Source organism: Phyllobates terribilis, unplaced genomic scaffold, assembly GCF_046119375.1.
Source record: "Phyllobates terribilis strain yellow unplaced genomic scaffold, ASM4611937v1 Scaffold_3__8_contigs__length_932513732, whole genome shotgun sequence".
Classification (NCBI taxonomy): Eukaryota; Metazoa; Chordata; class Amphibia; order Anura; family Dendrobatidae; genus Phyllobates; species Phyllobates terribilis.
Window position 1 is genome coordinate 49685375 of NW_027362763.1, and position 23622 is coordinate 49708996.

The window sequence follows — 23622 nt, forward strand, 5'->3', positions numbered from 1 at the left end:
GGAAAGTATTCAGACCCCTTTAAATTTTTCACTCTTTGTTTCATTGCAGCCATTTGGTAAATTCTAAAAAGCTAATATTTTTTCTCATTAAAGTACACTCTGCACCCCATCTTGACAGAAATGTAGAAATTTTTGCAAATTTATTAAAAAAGAAAAACTGAAATATCACATGGTCATAAGTATTCAGACCCTTTGCTCAGACGCTCATATTTAAGTCACATGCTGTCCATTTCCTTGTGATCCCCCTTGAGATGGTTCTACTCCTTCATTGGAGTCCAGCTGTGTTTAATTAAACTGATAGGACTTGATTTGGAAAGGTCCAGCATATGAAAAGTGATAGTAAGGCACCAGTCACACTATGCGGCTTTCAATTGTCGAGCACTAATCGTTGCACTCTGCATATGAAAGAGTGTTAGCCTGGAAACCATGTAGACAGGGCACTAGCCGTGTGCATGCGAGCCAGGTGGTGCAAATTCCATATATAGTGAAACTTGAGCCATAAAAGCTATAGAAATGGAACAGATAATGCACTCACCAACAGTGTTGCTTGATAATAGTCCTGTTTATTCGTGATTACACATGCGGAGGGGTGGTGCAGGTTCTGGGGTGCGGGGGGTAAGAGGACAATGGCCGTTTCGCGCGAGTCCTGCACTTCAACGGGTCCACTACCATTGATTTGGAAAGGCACACACCTGTCTATATAAGACCTCACAGCTCACAGTGCATGTCAGACCAAATGAGAATCATGAGCTCAAAGGAACTGCCCAAGGAGCTCAGAGACAGAATTGTGGCAAGGCACAGATCTGGCCAAGGTTACAAAAGATTTTCTACATTACTCAAGATTCCTAAGAGCACAGTGGCCTCCATAATCCTTAAATGGAAGAAGTTTGGGACCACCAGAAGTCTTCCTAGACCTGGCCGTCCAGCCAAACTGAGCAATCGTGGGAGTAGAGCCTGGGTGAGAGAGGTAAAGAAGAACCCCAAGATCACTGTGGCTGAGCTCCAGAGATGCAGTAGGGAGATGGGTGAAAGTTCCACAAAGTTAACTATCACTGCAGCCCTCCACCAGTCAGCCTTTATGGCAGAGTGGCCCAACGGAAGCCTCTCCTCAGTGCAAGACATATTAAAGCCCGCATAGAGTTTGCTCAAAACACATGAAGGACTCCCAGACTATAAGAAATAAGATTCTCTGGTCTGATGAGACGAAGATAGAACTTTTTGGGGATAATTCTAAGCGGTATGTGTGGAGAAAACCAGGCACTGCTCATCACCTGCCCAATACAATCCCAACAGTGAAACATGGTGGTGCCAGCATTATGCTATGAGGGTGTTTTTCAGCTGCAGGGACAGGATGACTGGTTGCAATTGAAGGAAACATGAATGCGGCCAAGTACAGAGATATCCTGGATGAAAACCTCTTCCAGAGTGCTCTGGACCTCAGACTTGGCTGAAGGTTCACCTTCCAACAAGACAATGACCCTAAGCACAGCTAAAATAACAAAGGAGTGGCTTCAGAACAACTCTGTGACCATTCTTGACTGGCCCAGCCAGAGCCCTGACCTAAACCCAATTGAGCATCTCTGGAGAGACCTGAAAATGGCTGTCCACCAACGTTCACCATCCAACCTGACGGAACTGGAGAGGATCTGCAAGGAAGAATGGCAGAGGATCCCCAAATCCAGGTGTGAAGAACTTGTTGCATCATTCCCAAGAAGACTCATGGCTGTACTAGCGCAAAAGGGGGCTTCTACTCAATACTGAGCAAAGGGTCTGAATACTTATGACCATGTGATAGTTCAGTTTTTCTTTTTTAATAAATTTGTAAAAAGTTCTACATTTCTGTTTTTTTCAGTCAAGATGGGGTGCAGAGTGGACTTTAATGAGAAAAAAATGAACTTTTTAGAATTTACCAAATAGCTGCAATGAAACAAATAGTGAAAAATGTAAAGGGGTCTGAATACTTTCCGTACCCACTGAATTTATTTTATATAGAGTAAAATTATGAGTATATTAAATAAAGAAAAATTATATAGAGAGATAAAAACATAGAAAGAATGAAAGAAAGAGAGAAAGAAAGAAAGAAAAAAAGAAAGAAAGATAAAGAAAGAGAGTTACTCTTTAAACTACTGTAGTGGCCTACTTTCTCACTTCCAATATCTTGGAACTTTTTTATTATTTCATAGCTTTAAGTTCAAGGGGGTGAAATTGGTGAAACTATTACATTTTTCTTTTTCATTCGACTTCCAATAGAGATTATTATCTCCTGCAGGGATCTTTAACTTGAAAAATAATGTTTCTTGAACTTTATCGCACAAGAAAGTTTTTGTCTTTCGGAGTTGATGTTAAAAAAAGTTAGTTCTGATGATGTTAGTATGTTTACTTCCGACACAGCTTGCGGCATCCAAAATTTGCTGAAAGGTTCATTGTATTTTTTAATGCCTAGCGATCAACTTTTGGGGTTTTAGGAATACAATCTCTGCTTTTTTCACAGGTATGGCTCCCAATTTCACCTGCCTCCCAGGTTTACAATGTGTAAAGCTATGGTCACTGAGACATCCCTAAGTTTTTCTCATTTTTCCGAAGAGAACTTAGAGCTACTCGCCAAAATTAATATTGACCTCCCCATGGTTAACTTTCAGTTTTCGACAGATAGGTCACTGAGTGGATTTGTTGTCCAGTTTACATTAATGTTACAGTATGGAAATAGTTTGTTTTCCAGAATTAGAAGGACATGGTTTCTTTCTTCAAAAACCAGCATCACATTTGTTTTTGGGACTTGTCCAGTATTGCAACCTTGCACCACTTTTGGGAAGATGTGTTGCTGTTTTTGGAAAAAAACAAACACAGGCATTGTCTTTAGGGAAGAGTCAGACGGCTGTATAAATCGGGGATCAGAATGTAATGCTCGGACTGGATGGTGCCTCTCCCGACCAAGGCGTGACAGCTGCATAAAAATACATGCTGTCACGCTCGGGTCGGGAGAGTCGCCGACCAGTCCGAGCATATTGTTGCGATCCTTGTCTTAGTTATTGGCCTTCTAACTCTTCGCTAAAGGTGATATTGCACCTGTCTGGGTAGAAAACCAGCAAAACTCAAGTGACCCACCACAGGTCCATGGGTCTACCCTATAATTCTAGGAGGAATATGCAGTCATGGCAAAAGTAAATGTTTAATCAATGAAAGAATTCAACCTAGGTGCCAAGTGAGACCCCATTAGCATGCAACATATTTACATAAACATTATAGTAAATGAGCAGGAAAAGAAATATTGGACAATAAATAAAGATAGTGGAGCTCTTCTGGTTTTAGGATCTGAGCAGAACATCATTCAGTAGCCACAGGCCAAAATATCAGCAACATTTTTGAAAAATTCCTAAAGTATACTCTGAGGTGGAGGTTGACTTTCTGCCTTCGTAGTTCTAAATCAAATAACTATGTGCATGAATGAAGAGTAGTCTTAGATTTCATTCTGCTCTTTCACTTCATTCATATCATTGGTGAAGCTGTCATACTCCGCGGAACGTGTGGACATCCCCAAATATTGCCTTAGAAACTCACTAAACCTCTTCTGATTGTTCCATTTCCGGGCAGACTTTCGAACACCAATGAAACCTCCGTAACGCTTCTGAAGATCTTTTGATGGACCCATGAATTTCCGATAGCTGTATTTTCCTTTTACAAAACCACCAAATCGCTTAGCCATGGCATTTGTAGGATCCTGCAAGTCCCCAAGTTCATCAGGGCCGGTGCTCATCCCCAGAGTGGTTTCTCCACCGTCGATGCTGGTGTCTTCTTCTTCTTCTTCTCCTTGCTCGTGGATCAGGTTACTAATTTTCGACAATCTTTTCTCATCCTTAATTTTATTTAAATCAGACAATTTTGTGAGATCGCTCAGTCGCTTGAAGTTGCTGGTGAACTGGCTGTCTTCTAGGTTGAAAGGTTTAAAGTCTTCTTCGAAACTGTCCATGCTAAGTCGTATCGATGACTTTACGAGAACTGTTTTGCATGCACCCCACATAGAGCTTGAGTAGATCTTTCCTTCGCACTCTACAATGCAAACCTACAAATATAAAAAAAGATATGCGTTATAAAGACATAGACAATACAGCATTCGGGAACTTTTTATATTGGCATGGGATCAGGAATTCTTTGATATTGCACTTAGGTGTAGAAGGATACACGTACATCATCTCCATACAGTCACAAACTCAACTGTTTGATCTAGAGTAAAGCAAAGTGAAAAAAATAGGTAAAGGCTGTCTAATAATCTCCTTGGATCACAGCTCCAAATGTTCTTAGAATATTTATTTCAAGATTCACTGTTTGTGCTGCAATTATCCTTTGCCTAACATTTATGGAGTCACAATGCATAAATCATAGCAGAGACTGTGGTAATCACAGGACTTTATTATATAGCAAAATACCTCTACTTACAGATAGAGGGATTAGGTACAGTGCCTTGAAAAAGTCTTCACACTCTGTGAACTTTTCCACAACTTATCACATTACACCCACAAAACTTAAATAGGATTTTATATGACACTAACACAAAGTAAACATTATTTGTGACGTGTAAAGGAAATGATACAGGGTTTTCTAAATATTTTAAAAACATAAATCTGAACATTGTGATGTGCATTTGTATTCAGCTCCCTGAGTCAGTACTTTATAGGACCACCTTTCTCTACTGCAGTCTTTTGGGGTCTGTCTCTCCAGCTTTCTCTGCTGCAGTCTTTTGGGGTCTGTCTCTCCAGCTTTCTCTGCTGTAGTCTTTTGGGGTCTGTCTCTCCAGCTTTCTCTGCTGTAGTCTTTTGGGGGTCTGTCTCTCCAGCTTTCTCTGCTGCAGTCTTTTGGGGTCTGTCTCTCCAGCTTTCTCTGCTGCAGTCTTTTGGGGTCTGTCTCTCCAGCTTTCTCTGCTGCAGTCTTTTGGGGTCTGTCTCTCCACCTTTCTCTGCTGCAGTCTTTTGGGGTCTGTCTCTCCAGCTTTCTCTGCAGTCTTTTGGGGTCTGTCTCTACCAGCTTTGCACATCTAGAGGTGACATTTTGCCCCTTCTTCTTTGCACACTCGCTCTCGCTCAGTGACATTGGATGGAGACGTCTGTGATCAGCAGTTTTCACGTCTTGTCACAGATTCTCTGGGATTTGGGTCTGGACTGTGACTGCGCAGTTCACACACAGGAATATGATTTGATCTAAATCATCCATTGTAGCTCTGGCAGGATGTTTAGGGTAATTGTCCTGTTGTAAGGAGAACCTACGCCCCAGTCTCAAGTCTTTTGCAGCCTCCAACAGGTTTTCTTCCAGGATCGCCCTGTATTTAGCTCCATCCATGTTCCCATCAACTCTTACCAGCTTCCCTGCCTCTGCTGAAGAAAAGCCTCCCCACAGCAGGTTGCTGCCACCACCATGTGTGACTGTGGGGATGGTGTTTTTAGGGTAATGTGCAGTGCTAGTTTTCTGCTACACATAGTATTTTGCATTTAGGTCAAAAAGCTCTACTTTGGTTTCATCTGACCCGAACACCTCCTTCCACATGCTCGCTGTGTCTCCTACTTGGTGTTCTGTAAACTGCAAACCGGACTTCTTATGGCTTTCAAAAATGTATATCTCATTGCCATTCTTCCATAAAGGCCACATTTGTGGACTATACGACTAATAGTTGTCCTGTGGACTGATTCCCCCACCTGAGCTGTGGATCTTTACAGCTCCTCCAGAGTGATGATGGGCAACATGGCTGCTTCTCTAATTAGTGTTCTTGCTTGGGATGTCAGGTTAGGTGGACGGCCATGTCTTGGTAGGTTTGCAGTTGTGCCATACTCCTCTTCTCCACAACTTTATCCTCAACTGTCTGGTGGGCTCCTTGGTTTTCAGCTTTATCCCTGACCTGTCTCGTGAGCTCTTTGGTTTTCATGATGCTGTTTGTTCTCTAATGTTCTCAAATAATCCTCTGAGGCCTTCACAGAACAGCTGCAGTTATACTGAGAAGAAATCACACCCAGGTGGACTCAGTGTACTAATTATGTGACTTCTGGAGGTGATTGGTCACTCAGGAATTTATTTAGGGGAATCAGACTACAGGGGCTGAATACAAATGCACCTCACAATTTTTAGATTTATATTTTTAAAACAATTAGAAAAACCTCGTATCATTTCCTTTAAACATCACAAATACTTGTTACTTTGTGTTGGTGTCATATAAAATCCCAATAAAATATATTTAAGTTTGTGGGTATAGCATGAAAAATGTGGAAAAGTTCAAGAGGTATGAAGACTTATTCAAGTCATTGAATTTTTTTTATCTTTCTATCTCTCTCTTTCTTACTACTTATCTTCTTATATAAGCAGGGAGGAAGTAAAGGTCTACAGTAACTCATGTCTCCTCTACTATGACCCATAATGATATAGAGGAGGTAGCCTGCAAGTCAGTAAAGTTACTAAACAGCATTCAGAAGTCATTTTTAATTCTGGATTAGAAATGACAATTTAGTCAAGTAATAACTATTCTAAACTGTTTGTAAGTAGGTCACAGACAATTAATCGCTCATGTTCCATTGGTGTTTCCGATACAATAATTATTGGAATCACTGACTTAGATTTAGTCACAATTTAGTGTTTGTTGCTTTTTTTGCAATTAATGCTTGATATTGAGTTTCGTTACTTAAAGCACCGGTCACATTACGCCTTATGTCCTTCTCGGGCTCCAGTATTTCTTAGTTATTAGGTTTCTTATAGACATCCAGGCTTTTTCTACATCCCACTTCTTTACTTTACATTTATCAACATTAACTTTCAATTCTCGCTCATTTCTCTTAGTTGTCGAGCTTAATATCTTGCCTGGCATAGCTCAATTAGCTGTTCCATTTACATTATGTCCTTGATGACATATTAATCATGAGTGAGTTTTATTAATTTAATTCGTAATAAAAAAAAAGCTATAAAAAGTTTAACTAATATATTACAGAGAACTTTTTAATATTCCGGTGCCCTTAAAACTATGAAAACTTACGCAGAACTTTGCACTTCAGAATTACTGCCTTTAATTGTGTAGGTCGCTTACTGACAAACTAATTTGCAAACTAATTTTGTTGTATTTTTATGGTCTCTTATGCATTTAGCTTATGGACTTTGCTAGTTGGTCTAAAAAAAAAAAGGCTCAAAAAAGGAGGCATGCAACTAATGTCCTTAACCCCTTAACAGCCACATTACACGTCTTTTTAAAAAAACTTTAAAAAAGTTAAAATAATACAGAATAATAATAATACAAAATAATACAACAATACTTATAAAATTACTATAAAATAATAACAATAATAACAATAATAATAATAATAATATTAAGAATGGTATAAAAAAAGGCTCAAAAAAGGAGGTATGCAACTAATGTCCTTAACCCCTTAACAGCCACATTACACGTCTTTTTAAAAAAACTTAAAAAAAGTTAAAATAATATAGAATAATAACAATAATACAAATTAATACAACAATACTTATAAAATTACTATAAAATAATAATAATAATAATAATATTAATAATGGTATAAAAAAAAGACTCAAAAAAGGAGGTATGCAACTAATGTCCTTAACCCCTTAACAGCCACATTATACGTCTTTAAAAAAAAACAAAAAAAAAACAAAGTTAAAAAAAGTTAAAAATAAAACAAACTTATATATATACAGTACAGACCAAAAGTTTGGACACACCTTCTCATTTAAAGATTTTTCTGTATTTTCATAACTATGAAAATTGTACATTCACACTGAAGGCATCAAAACTATGAATTACCACATGTGGAATTATATACTTAACAAAAAAGTGTGAAACAACTGAAAATATGTCTTATATTCTAGGTTCTTCACAGTAGCCACCTTTTGCTTTGATGACTGCTTTGCACACTCTTGGCATTCTCTTGATGAGCTTCAAGAGGTAGTCACCGGAAATGGTCTTCCAACAATCTTGAAGGAGTTCCCAAAGATGCTTAGCACTTGTTGGCCCTTTTGCCTTCACTCTGCGGTCCAGCTCACCCCAAACCATCTCGATTGGGTTCAGGTCTGGTGACTGTGGAGGCCAGGTCATCTGGCGTAGCCCCCCATCACTCTCCTTCTTGGTCAAATAGCCCTTACACAGCCTGGAGGTGTGTTTGGGGTCATTGTCCTGTTGAAAAATAAATGATGGTCCAACTAAATGCAAACCGGATGGAATAGCATGCCGCTGCAAGATGCTGTGGTAGCCATGCTGGTTCAGTATGCCTTCAATTTTGAATAAATCCTCAACAGTGTCACCAGCAAAGCACCCCCACACCATCACACCTCCTCCTCCATGCTTCACAGTGGGAACCAGGCATGTAGAGTCCATCCGTTCACCTTTTCTGCGTCGCACAAAGACACGGTGGTTGGAACCAAAGATCTCAAATATGGACTCATCAGACCAAAGCACAGATTTCCACTGGTCTAATGTCCATTCCTTGTGTTCTTTAGCCCAAACAAGTCTATTCTGCTTGTTGCCTGTCCTTAGCAGTGGTTTCCTAGCAGCTATTTTGCCATGAAGGCCTGCTGCACAAAGTCTCCTCTTAACAGTTGTTGTAGAGATGTGTCTGCTGCTAGAACTCTGTGTGGCATTGACCTGGTCTCTAATCTGAGCTGCTGTTAACCTGCGATTTCTGAGGCTGGTGACTCGGATAAACTTATCCTCAGAAGCAGAGGTGACTCTTGGTCTTCCTTTCCTGGGGCGGTCCTCATGTGAGCCAGTTTCTTTGTAGCGCTTGATGGTTTTTGCAACTGCACTTGGGGACACATTCAAAGTTGGCCCAATTTTTCGCATTGACTGACCTTCATTTCTTAAAGTAATGATGGCCACTCATTTTTCTTTACTTAGCTGCTTTTTTCTTGCCATAATACAAATTCTAACAGTCTATTCAGTAGGACTATCAGCTGTGTATCCACCTGACTTCTGCACAACACAACTGATGGTCCCAACCCCATTTATAAGGCAAGAAATCCCACTTATTAAACCTGACAGGGCACACCTGTGAAGTGAAAACCATTTCCGGTGACTACCTCTTGAAGCTCATCAAGAGAATGCCAAGAGTGTGCAAAGCAGTCATCAAAGCAAAAGGTGGCTACTTTGAAGAACCTAGAATATAAGACATATTTTCAGTTGTTTCACACTTTTTTGTTAAGTATATAATTCCACATGTGGTAATTCATAGTTTTGATGCCTTCAGTGTGAATGTACAATTTTCATAGTCAAGAAAATACAGAAAAATCTTTAAATGAGAAGGCGTGTCCAAACTTTTGGTCTGTACTGTATATATATAACATTCTATATTATAATAACACATAATAATAATAATAATAATAATAACAACACAAAATAATAATAATAATAATTTTGTTGGGTTTGTTTTGGCCTATTTTGCATTTAGTTTATGGACTTTCCTTTCCTAGATGGTCTAAAAAAAAGTCTCAAAAAAGAGGTGTGCAACTAATGTCCTTAACTCCTTAACAGCCACATTACACAAGTTGTCTTTAAAAAAAGAAGCAAAAAACAAAGTTAAAAAAAGTTAAAAATAAAACAAACCTATATATAACTGTAATAATACAAAATAATAATAATAATCATAATAATGATAATATTAAAATAGCATGAAAAAAAATTCCACAACTCAACCCACCATTAAAACACAAGACTTAAAATACTTGAATATATTTATGCATACATGAGATCGTTGTGGCCGGATAACGTGGCAAAATTATTTATTTTTACAGATTTCTTCAGTCCGTAGTGTCAAAATTGACTTATTGCTTAAAGTGTTAAAAATATATGTATCACTGTACTTTCCTATAGAATAGCATGAAAACGGGTGTCAGCATAAAGACATGAAGGAGTTGATTTGCGCAGCATGAGGTTAATTCGAGCCGCCACTCACATGCGAGGTTACAGGTGGCTGGAGGCGCACGGCACGATCAGCTCACTCTACGACAGGTGCTCTGCTTGGCGCGTCCTGTCACTAATTATTTTATTTGCCCTTTACATCGGCATCAATGCTCTACGTAAGTCCAAAGCCACATTTCTTGCGCGTCACACTTGTCTCTGGGCACAGATGAAAATAATTAAAGGACCTGTGGCACCTACCTTCCAAAAATAAAAAACAGGATACAAGTCTTCTTGTAGAGCGGAACAATGTCTTTCCTTGTCATTTTTGGAGGAGACTTTATTTTGAAGTTATTGTATTTTACAATTCAGAATTTTGACCGAATCACATCACTTGATTAGAACTTTGGGAGGGGGGGGGGGGGGAGGCGCTGTTGCATTGATGTCTATATAAAATATGGATCATTGATTGTGGTGACAAGTGGTATTGCAAGTAATGAAAGAATCTCATACATCACAAAAGCATAGAAGTAAAATAAAAAAAAAAGGTTGCAAACTAAATTCGACCAAGACTTTCTGTCTTCTTTTTTATTATAAGCCTAGGGCTGTACTGCGAAATTTGGTCTATGTGACAACTTTTTTGGATGGGTGACACCCATGCATTGAGCTTGCTTTGGGCGGTATCAAAAGGGAAAGTTTTTGAAAAGATCTATTTGGCCAAAGTTTTTTTTTATTAGTCTCCCCCATTTATAGACAAGTCCTGATGAAATTATCTGTATCAGTGCTCTTCCGTTGGGACCGTAGCATTATATTGCCAGATAGTAGGACTTTCTTACTGAATCTACAACATTATTTGAGAAGGAATGATCTAATGGGAAATTTTTTTTTGCAAAAAACCACCACCATTGTTTTTACAGCTTCAATCATAGTTGGGTCAATGAAGAGCGACCCAATGTGCTGGAGACTTAACCTGCCTAATGATCCAGAAAAAAATGGAAAAGATCAGTGATCTAATTATTGCCGTAATGAGAACAAATGAATATTGCGGTATAATGTCAGTTGCCGCATCTGCTGCTTTATATTATGTGTCAGAGTAGTGGTATTTACAGAGGCTAATTTCTTGCGGACCCTCATTAATGAGCAGTCATGTTAAAAAAAGGGGTTCGTTATCTATAGGAGAGAATTTCTATAGTATCGTAAGAGATAGGGGTATAAAAAGTATCGTAAGAGATAGGGGTATAAAAAGTATCGTAAGAGATAGGGGTATAAAAAGTATCGTAAGAGATAGGAGTATAAAAAAGTATCGTAAGAGATAGGGGTATAAAAAAGTATCGTAAGAGATAGGGGTATAAAAAAGTATCGTAAGAGATAGGGGTATAAAAAGTATCGTAAGAGATAGGGGTATAAAAAGTATCGTAAGAGATGGGGGTATAAAAAAGTATCGTAAGAGATAGGGGTATAAAAAAGTATCGTAAGAGATAGGGGTATAAAAAAGTAACATAAGAGATGGGGGTATAAAAAAGTATCGTAAGAGATAGGGGTATAAAAAAGTAACATAAGAGATGGGGGTATAAAAAAGTATCGTAAGAGATAGGGGTATAAAAAAGTATCATAAGAGATAGGGGTATAAAAAAGTAACATAAGAGATGGGGGTAGAAAAAGTATCGTAAGAGATAGGGGTATAAAAAGTATCGTAAGAGATAGGGGTATAAAAAAGTATCATAAGAGATAGGGGTATAAAAAGTATCGTAAGAGATAGGGGTATAAAAAAGTATCATAAGAGATAGGGGTATAAAAAAGTAACATAAGAGATAGGGGTATAAAAAAGTATCATAAGAGATAGGGGTATAAAAAGTATCATAAGAGATAGGGGTATAAAAAGTATCGAAAGAGATAGGGGTATAAAAAGTATCGTAAGAGATAGGGGTATAAAAAAGTATCGTAAGAGATAGGGGTGTAAAAAAGTATCGTAAGAGATAGGGGTATGAAAAGTATCGTAAGAGATAGGGGTATAAAAAAGTAACATAAGAGATGGGGGTAGAAAAAGTATCGTAAGAGATAGGGGTATAAAAAGTATCGTAAGAGATAGGGGTATAAAAAGTATCGTAAGAGATAGGGGTATAAAAAGTATCGTAAGAGATAGGGGTATAAAAAGTATCGTAAGAGATAGGGGTATAAAAAGTATCGTAGGATACTCTATCTCTTTACTATCTTTTTTTTTTAATTAATGAGTATGCACAGATTTTTTTTATTGTTTATTTAAGCAATTAAGCAATTTGTTAAGCAATTTTCTAAATAGTCTTCATTAAAAATTCAACCATTTTGCAATTTGACCTTTATCTAGTTGAGTCTTCCACAAAAAAAAAGTTACAAACCTATCATAGCTCCCGCTGCTGGTTGTGACATCCCTCTTTTCACTCAGTGTTAGAGATAGCAGCAGGGGAGGGACTAAACACAGATCTTCGATGTGGACAGGTGAGAAAGCAAGTGAAGTCTGAGGGAGGGCAGAAAAAAAACAGGCTACACACAGGGAGGAAAGCAAATGAAGTGGTAATAAAGTCAGGATAAAAGATGTGCTGATATGTAGCACCCTGAGGATTCGGCTGCTACAGGGGTATTGCACCTCAAGCCAGAGGTGTGATATTCCACTCCCGGGTAAGGATGGAGTGTGGAACTGAGCTCAGAAGGCTGCATGCACTACACACATCCCATTTCCGAGGGACAGACCGATGGTACTCCCACTAGGTATATGTGCAGGTACGACAGTGTCTGTCCCTGGCTGGAGTGGGAGGGGGGTGGAACATCCCAGTAGTGTAGGGGCAGATAGGGGGAGCAGTCTGGGTAAGGCTAGGAGCTCATTGGGTGCTGGTCACCTGAGCTCACACATAGAGGGAGTATATAAGGTGGGAACCATCTTAGATCAGGGTCAGTCTTCTGTAGAGAGTCAGTCAGTCTTCTGTAGAGAGTCAGTCAGTCCTGAGAGAGGTCCAGGAGTGCCTGCAGAGAGAAGAGAGAGAGGAGAAGAGAAGGACCCAGAGGGGGAGAAGAAGGAACCCCAAGAACCCAGAATTAGACTAGAAGGGTGAAGGGTTGGCACGCAAGGGAACCGGATCCCAAATTAGTGGAGGAAAGAAACAACCCTCAACTAAGAACCGGAGGCTGCGACATTACATGTGGAGCAGCCCCTCACCAAGTCCACAAGGAAGGCACACCAGGTATAGGGTCAGGGAACCCCGAAGAGGTGCACCCACCAAGAGGCCCGAGGGAGCCGGACATAAGTGGACCCCTGGTGAGAAAGGCCAGTAGAGAGGACAGTCAGAAAGGGAGCTCAGGACCATGCTCCAGAATTGCTTGGGGGTTGGCCGAGTCCAGGACCTGGTGGACGCAGTACGGCTCGGGCGGTCACTCAAGGCCAGAGTGACCAACAGAACAGCAGTAAGTAAAAACCCTGAACTGCACAGCCCGACTCTGAGTCTTCTTACCATCCACACTGCACCACCACTACCACCATCCTCTACACCTGACCCCCTGAGGCTATACCCCTCCCGTTGGGGGTTATACTACCGGAAGCTGCTCACACACCACCAGCCTCAGCGGACCCTGCTGCAGCGGCGGCCGTATGGACCGCAAATCAACGGGTGGCGTAGTCGACACTAAGAACACTAACAACATCTGTAAAGACTGCCACACACGGAGTTTGACACCCTGGGCACGGACCGGGTCGCCGCCACTCGGAGACTACAACCCCCATCTGATCCGGCTCCGGGTATCCCCCAAACAACACTGGCCCAGGGGGCGCGTCAGATACATGAGCTAAGGAGTACAGAAGCACACTTGATAGACTTTGAAAATACAGTTTTCATCCAGACAGTTTGCATCCAGCTTATAGACAGTCTGACATCAGTTTGAGATACACAAACCTCACATCCAGCCTATATTACTTGAGAGACACACAGACCTCACATCCGAACTATATTACTGGGAGAGACACACAGACCTCACATCCAGCCTATATTACTGGAGAGACACACAGACCTCACATCCAGCCTATATTACTGGAGAGACACACAGAGGTCACATCCAGCCTATATTACTGGAGAGACACACAGAAATCACATCCAGCCTATATTACTGGAGAGACACACAGACCTCACATCCAGAATATATTACTGGGAGAGAAACACAGACCTCACATCCAGCCTATATTACAGGAGAGACACACAGACGTCCATTCCAGCCTATATTACTGGGAGAGAAACCCAGACCTCTCATCCAGTCTATATTACTAGGAGAGACACACAAACCTTACATCCAGCCTATATTACTGGGAAAAACAAACATACCTCACATCCAGCCTATATTACTGGGAGAGACACACAGACCTCACATCCAGACTATATTACTGGGAGAGACACACAGTCCTCACATCCAGCCTATATTAGTGGAGAGACAAACAGACCTCACATCCAGACTATATTACTGGGAGATACACACAGATCTCACATCCAGCCTATATTACTGGGAGAGAGACACAGACCTCACATCCAGCCTATATTACTAGAGAGACACACAGACGTCACATCCAGCATATATTACTGGGAGAGGCACACAGACCTCACATCCAGCCTATATAACTGGGAGAGACACACAGACCTCACATCCAGCCTATATTACTGGAGAGACACACAGAAAACACATCCAGCCTATACTACTGGGAGAGACACACAGACCTCACATCCAGCCTATATTACTGGAGAGACACACAGAGGTCACATCCAGCCTATATTACTGGAGAGACACACAGAGGTCACATCCAGCCTATATTACTGGAGACACACAGACCTCACATCCAGCCTATATTACTGGAGAAACACAGACCTCACATCCAACCTATATTACTGGAGACACACAGACCTCACATCCAGCCTATATTACTGGAGACACACAGACCTCACATCCAGCCTATATTACTGGAGAAACACAGACCTCACATCCAGCCTATATTACTGGAGACACACAGACCTCACATCCAGCCTATATTACTGGAGAAACACAGACCTCACATCCAGCCTATATTACTGGAGAAACACAGACCTCACATCCAGCCTATATTACTGGAGACACACAGACCTCACATCCAGCCTATATTACTGGAGAAACACAGACCTCACATCCAGCCTATATTACTGGAGACACACAGACCTCACATCCAGCCTATATTACTGGAGAAACACAGACCTCACATCCAGCCTATATTACTGGAGAAACACAGACCTCACATCCAGCCTATATTACTGGAGACACACAGACCTCACATTCAGCCTATATTACTGGAGAAACACAGACCTCACATCCAGCCTATATTACTGGGAGAGACACACAGACCTCACATCCAGCCTATATTACTGGAGAAACACACAGACCTCACATCCAGCCTATATTACTGGGAGAGACACACAGACCTCACCTCCATCCTATATTACAGGAGAGACACACCGACCTCACATCCAGCCTATATTACTGGGAGAGACACACAAACCTCACCTCTATCCTATATTACAGGAGAGACACACAGACGTCCATTCCAGCCTATATTACTGGGAGAGAAACCCAGACCTTTCATCCAGTCTATATTACTAGGAGAGACACACAAACCTTACATCCAGTCTATATTACTGGGAAAGACAAACAGACCTCACATCCAGCCTATATTACTGGGAGAGACACACAGACCTCACATCCAGACTATATTACTGGGAGAGACACACAGTCCTCACATCCAGCCTATATTAGTGGAGAGACACACAGACCTCACATCCAGACTATATTACTGGGAGAGAGACACAGACCTCACATCCAGCCTATATTACTGGTAGAGGCACACAGACCTCACATCCTGCCTATATTACTGGGAGAGAAACACAGACCTCACATCCAGCCTATATTACTAAGAGAGACACACAGACCTCACATCCAGTCTATATTACTAAGAGAGACACACAGACCTCACATCCAGCCTATATTACTGGGAGAGAGACACAGACCTCACATCCAGCATATATTACTGGGAGAGACACACAGACCTCACATCCAGCCTATATTACTGTGAGAGACACACAGACCTTACATCCATCCTATATTACTGGGAGACACATACAGACCTCACATCCAGCCTATATTACTAAGAGAGACACACAGACCTCACATCCAGTCTATATTACTTAGAGAGACACACAGACCTCACATCCAGCCTATATTACTGGGAGAGAGACACAGACCTCACATCCAGCATATATTACTGGGAGAGACACACAGACCTCACATCCAGCCTATATTACTGAGAGAGACACACAGACCTGACATCCATCCTATATTACTGGGAGACACATACAGACCTCACATCCAGCCTATATTACTGGGAGAGACACACAGACCTCACATCCAGCCTATATTACTGGAGAGACACAGAGACCTCACATCCAGCCTATATTACTGGTACAGACACATAGACCTCACATCCAGCCTATATTACTGGGAGAGACAGACAGACCTGACATCCAGCCTATATTACTGGGAGAGACACACAGACCTCACATCCAGCCTATATTACTGGAGAGACACAGAGACCTCACATCCAGCCTATATTACTGGTACAGACACATAGACCTCACATCCAGCCTATATTACTGGGAGAGACACACAGACCTCACATCCAGCCTATATTACTGGAAAGACACACAGACCTGACATCCAGCCTATATTACTGGGAGAGACACACAGATCTCACATCCAGCCTATATTACTGGGAGAGACACACGGACCTTACATCCAGCCTATATTACTGGAGGAGACACGCAGACCTCACATCCAGCCTATATTACTGTGAGAGATACATAGACCTCACATCCAGCCTATATTACTGGAGAGACATGCAGACCTGACATCCAGCCTATATTACTGGGAGAGACACACAGACCTCACATGCAGCCTATATTACTGGGAGAGACAGACAGAGCTCACATCCAGTCTATATTACTGGGATAGACACACAGACCTCACCTCTAGCCTATATTACTGAGAGAGACACACAGACCTCACCTCTAGCCTATATTACTTGGAGAGACACACGGACCTCACATCCATCCTATATTACTGGAGAGACACACAGACCTTACATCCAGCCTATATTACTGGAGAGACACACAGACCTCACATCCAGCCTATATTACTGGGAAAGACACACAGACCTGACATCCAGCCTGTATTACTGGGAGAGACGCATACAGACCTCACATCTAGCCTATATTACTTGGAGAGACACACGGACCTCACATCCATCCTATATTACTGGAGAGAAGCACAGACCTCACATCCAGCCTATATTACTGGGAGAGTGACACAGACCTCACATCCAGCCTATATTACTAAGAGAGACACACAGACCTCACATCCAGCCTATATTACTGTGAGAGACACACAGACCTCACATCCAGCCTATATTACTGGGGGAGACACACAGACCTCACATCCAGCCTATATTACTGGGGGAGACACAGAGACCTCACATCCAGCCTATATTACTGGTACAGGCACATAGACCTCACATCCAGCTTATATTACTGGGACAGACACACAGACCTCACATCCAGCCTATATTACTGGGAGAGACGCACAAACCTCACATCCAGCCTATATTACTGGGAGAGACGCACAAACCTCACATCCAGCCTATATTACTGGAAGAGACACACAGACCTCACATCCAGCTTATATTACTGGGAGAGACACACAGACCTCACATCCATCCTATATTACTGGAAAGACACGCAGACCTCACAACCAGCCTATATTACTGGGAGAGACAAACAGACCTCACATCCAGCCTATATTACTGGAGAGACACACAGAGCTCACATCCAGCCTATATTACTGGAGAGACACACAGACCTGACATCCAGCCTATATTACTGGAGACACACACAGAGCTCACATCAATCCTATATTACTGGTGAGACACACAGACCTCACATCCAGCCTATATTGCTGGGAGAGACACACAGACCTCACATACAGCTTATTGTACTGGGAGAGACACACAGACCTCACATCCAGCCTATATTACTGGAGAGACACACAGACCTCACATCCAGCCTATATTACTGGAGACACACACAGAGCTCACATCGATCTTATATTACTGGTGAGACACACAGACCTCACATCCAGCCTATATTGCTGGGAGAGACACACAGACCTCACATACAGTGTATTTTACTGAGAGAGACACACAGAGCTCACATCCAGCCTATATTACTGGGAGAGACACACAGACCTCACATCCATCCTATATTACTGGAAAGACACGCAGACCTCACATCCAGCCTATATTACTGGGAGAGACACACAGACCTCACATACAGCCTATATTACTGGAGAGACACACAGAGCTCACATCCAGCCTATATTACTGGAGAGACACACAGACCTGACATCCAGCCTATATTACTGGAGACACACACAGACCTCACATCCAGCCTATATTACTGGGAGAGACACACAGACCTCACATCCAGCCTATATTACTGGGAGAGACACACAGACCTCACATCCAGCCTATATTACTAAGAGGGACACACAGACCTCACATCCAGCCTATATTACTGTAGAGACACACAGACCTGACATCCAGCCTATATTACTGGAGACACACACAGAGCTCACATCGATCCTATATTACTGGTGAGACACACATACCTCACATCCAGCCTATATTGCTGGGAGAGACACACAGACCTCACATCCAGCCTATATTACTGGAGAGACACACAGACCTCACATCCAGCCTATATTGCTGGGAGAGACACACAGACCTCACATACAGCTTATTTTACTGGGAGAGTCACACAGAGCTCACATCCAGTCTATATTACTGGGAGAGACACACAGACCTCACATCCAGCCTATATTACTGGAGAGACACACAGACCTCACATCCAGCCTATATTACTGGAGACACACACAGAGCTCACATCGATCTTATATTACTGGTGAGACACACAGACCTCACATACAGTGTATTTTACTGGGAGAGACACACAGAGCTCACATCCAGCCTATATTACTGGGAGAGACACACAGACCTCACATCCAGCCTATATAACTAGGAGAGACACACAGAGCTCACATCCAGTCTATATTACTGGGAGAGACACACAGATCTCACATCCAGACTATATTACTGGGGGAGACACACTGACCTCACATCCAGCCTATATTACTGGAGAGACACACAGACCTCACATCCAGCCTATATTACTGGAGACACACACAGAGCTCACATCCAGTCTATATTACTGGGAGAGACACAGAGAGCTCACATCCAGCCTATATTACTGGGAGAGACACATAGACCTCACATCCAGCCTATATTACTGGGAGAGACACATAGACCTCACATCCAGACTATATTACTGGGAGAGACACAGAGACCTCCCATCCAGCCTATATTACTGGGATAGACACACAAACCTCACATACAGCGTATTTTACTGGGAGAGACACACAGAGCTCACATCCAGCCTATATTACTGGGAGAGACACACAGACCTCACATCCAGCCTATATTACTGGGATAGACACACACACCTCACATCCAGCCTATATTACTGGGACAAATGCACAAACCTCACATCTAGCCTATATTACTGGGGGAGACACACAGAGCTCACATCCAGCCTATATTACTGGGGGAGACAAACAGATCTCACATCCAGCTTATATTACTGGGAGAGACGCACAAACCTCACATCCAGCTTATATTACTGGGAGAGACACAGAGCTCACATCCAGCCTATATTACTTGGAGAGACACACAGACCTCACATCCAGCCTATATTACTTGGAGAGACACACAGACCTCACATCCAGCCTATATTACTAGGAGAGACACACAGACCTCACATCCAGCCTATATTACTGGGGAGACACACAGACCTCACATCCAGCCTATATTACTGGGGAGACACACAGACCTCACATCCAGCCTATATTACTGGGGAGACACACAGACCTCACATACAGCTTATATTACTGGGTAAGAAACACAGACCTCCCATCCAACCTATATTAGTGGGAGAGACACAGACCTCACATCCAGCCTATATTACTGGGAGAGACACACAGACCTCACATCCAGACTATATTACTGGGAGAGACACACAGACCTCACATCCAGACTATATTACTGGGAGAGACACACAGACCTCACATCCAGCCTATATTACTGGAGAGACACACAGACATCACATCCAGCCTATATTACTGGAGAGACACACAGACCTCACATACAGCCTATATTACTGGGAGAGACGCACAAACCTCACATCCAGCCTATATTACTGGGAGAAATACACAGACCTACCATCCAGCCTATATTACTGGGAATGACACACTGACCTCACATCCAGCCTATATTACTGGAGAGACACACAGACGTCACATCCAGCCTATATTATTGGGAGAGACACACAGACCTCACATCCAGCCTATATTACTGGAGACACACAGACCTCACATCCAGCCTATATTACTGGGAGAGACACACAGACCTCACATCCAGCCTATATTACTGGGAGAGACACACAGACCTCACATCCAGCCTATATTACTGGAGACACACAGACCTCACATCCAGACTATATTACTGGGAGAGACACACAGACCTCACATGCAGCTTGTATTACTGGGGGAGACACACAGACCTCACATCCAGACTATATTACTGGGAGAGACACACAGACCTCACATCCAGCCTATATTACTGGGAGAGATGCACAAACCTCACATCCAGCCTATATTACTGGGAGAGACGCACAAACCTCACATCCAGCCTATATTACTGGGAGAGAAACACAGATCTCACATCCAGACTATATTACTGGAGAGACACACAGACCTCACATACAGCCTATATTACTGGGAGAGACGCACAAACCTCACATACAGCCTATATTACTGGGAGAAATACACAGACCTCCCATCCAGCCTATATTACTGGGAGAGACACACTGACCTCACATCCAGCCTATATTATTGGGAGAGACACACAGACGTCACATCCAGCCTATATTATTGGGAGAGACACACAGACCTCACATTCAGCCTATATTACTGGGAGAGACACACAGACCTCACATCCAGCCTATATTACTGGAGAAACACACAGACCTCACATCCAGCCTATATTACTGGAGACACACAGACCTCACATCCAGCCTAGATTACTGGGAGAGACACACAGACCTCACATCCAGCCTATATTACTGGAGAAACACACAGACCTCACATCCAGCCTATATTACTGGAGACACACAGACCTCACATCCAGCCTAGATTACTGGGAGAGACACACAGACCTCACATCCAGCCTATATTACTGGAGACACACAGACCTCACATCCAGCCTATATTACTGGGAGAGACACACAGACCTCACATCCAGCCTATATTACTGGGAGAGACGCACAAACCTCACATCCAATGCGATACCTAACAAGATACTCAAGATCACCAGTTAAAGGCTATGGACACCTTTACGTTATTTCATTTTATTTCAGATATTTTATTAATAGAAACATTTCTGTAATTGATTTTGATGAAAAATGTTTCACAGTTTTATTCGGAATTATTTATGCAGCTTTTGTGTATTACACTACGTTACAAGCTGTTTCATGCTGTTCAGTGTCAATCCCTGTTGGCTAAAACTACAGTCTTCTTGCTTTCCCTTTTTTTTATTTTTGATCATATCAAAACAGAATTGAACATAATCCTGGGACACGCAGCGTCGCACCCCCAGACATCCCGTCCTCCAAGCGCAGGACCCGCAGCATCGACCGCAGTATCACCCGACTCCTGCCTCCAAGCACCACTAAACAGCCCCTTCTTTCAGCCTGGGATGGGAGTACCAGCATCACCCCGCAGCGTCACACCTCCGAACACCTCCTGTGTCCCTGCTCTACCACCGCCACCGCCCCTCGCCGGTAAGCTGAATTCGGACCGTAAGACGGACCCCCATTTGACGCATTAAAATTTTTTCCCCCTGTAAATCCAAAAAGTCTTTTACTGGTCCAACAGATCCACCATTGAATATTTAGGATCAAGATGCAAAACAACATTCCAAAACTCTCCGAGAAGTATCAACATCAACACATTTTTTGATAATACGTTGAACCTGTTGGATCAATAACAAGCCCTACTCAACTGAGAACGATTAAACCCAAAACTGTGCATGAAGGATCTTTATACCAAGACTCCTTGGTTCTTTTTAAATTGGATCTGATTGAGATGGGGAACGACTCAAGTTACAGCTGGATTAGTCTCTATCTGGTGCTGCCAATCATAATTATCATTTTAATGAGATCTTAATATATCCAGATGATTGGCTACAGAACCCATTTCGAAGCTGGACCAAGGAAGACTCATACATGGCAATCAGAATAAGATCTGGTCATTGGATAATGAACCCAATTTTCGTGTGTCATGTTGGCTCTCCTATACGTTGAGTGCCTCGATTACTATCTTATTGCTTATGGTTCCAACTTTACTGTCAAAGCCTTATGATTTCTTTAACAATGTGTCAATTGTTGACCGGAAATCTCCGACATATACTTAAATAGAACGCGGAAAAAAATAACATTCTACTGAAATATGTCATTTTAACGTTTCCCATTTTTCATTGCTGATGTAATTTTTTTTTTTTTGGCCCATCAACACTTCAACATGAAGATGAAAAATGGAATTTTAATGGGAAAAAATAAACTGAAGGAAAAAAAAAAATATTTGGAGAAAAACCTGTTAAAAGAAAAAAGAAGATTCAATATTAAAGGGATTGTCCAGGCTTATGATATGACTTTGATCACTTTTCCTGTGGGATAGGTCATCAATATCAGGTTGTTGGGGGTTTAACATCCAGCATCTTAATTGATTAACTGTTTGCAGCTGCGCACAAATGTAAGGAGTGAACGGAGCCAACAGCACAGCTCCCATCACTGCACAATAATCGGAGCTGTACTGTTTCGGCACCGTTCACTCTTTACAATCGACCATCGCCGAAAACTACTGATCATGGGGGTGCCGGGTGTCGGACCCCACTGATCTGATGTCGATGAGCTATGGTAAGGATAGTGTCACGGGTGTGTCAGAGGTGACAGACAGCCGCCCTGCAGTGGGTTGCAGGAGATCTCTACGTTTGGCATTACAGACATCTTCTTAAAGGCTGTCTCTAGGACCCAGCGGCTACCTCCCTCTTGCTAATTAACTCCCTGGCCTGGGTGTATAAATACCTGGTGTGTTCTAGAGGGAGGTGCCGGCAATATTCGCTATTCCTTGTAAAGGCTTAGCAGGAGCAGTACCTTTTCCTCTCTAAAGCTTGTGGACGTGTTTGTGCATTTGTCTGGAGTCATCTAAAGCCAAACACTTTTCCCCTGTTTGTCCTTCCTTGTTGTCTATAGTGTTTAGTGGAGATTGACTAGTGCTCATCTTCTCCCTTCCCTAGCCTTAGTCATACTCCAGGGAAAGTTAGGGCGAGGTACACATGCGGCGATTGGTTAAGAGCCAATATATTGACATTAGGGGAGACAGGGTGACGCTAGATCTACCTAAAAGGTCTCCACTTTCCCCCCTTTCCCTAGAGTCTGGGCTCCCTTTCCCTCTTCCCTTTGTGTTGCACTAAGTCTTTCCCACACCTTGCGTGA

At 42.3% G+C, this 23622-nt stretch overlaps 1 protein-coding gene across 1 annotated transcript in view; it reads right to left on the minus strand.

Annotated features, from left to right (window-relative positions):
* Positions 1–1906: 1906 nt before the first annotated feature.
* PNOC (prepronociceptin) overlaps positions 1907–23622 on the minus strand; it is a 176685-nt gene continuing 154969 nt past the window's right edge. Inside the window, exon 3 of the mRNA XM_073672924.1 lies at positions 1907–4060. Within this exon, the coding sequence (XP_073529025.1) occupies positions 3458–4060 (603 nt within the window). The 3' untranslated portion in view covers positions 1907–3457. The remainder of the gene's footprint in view (positions 4061–23622) is intronic.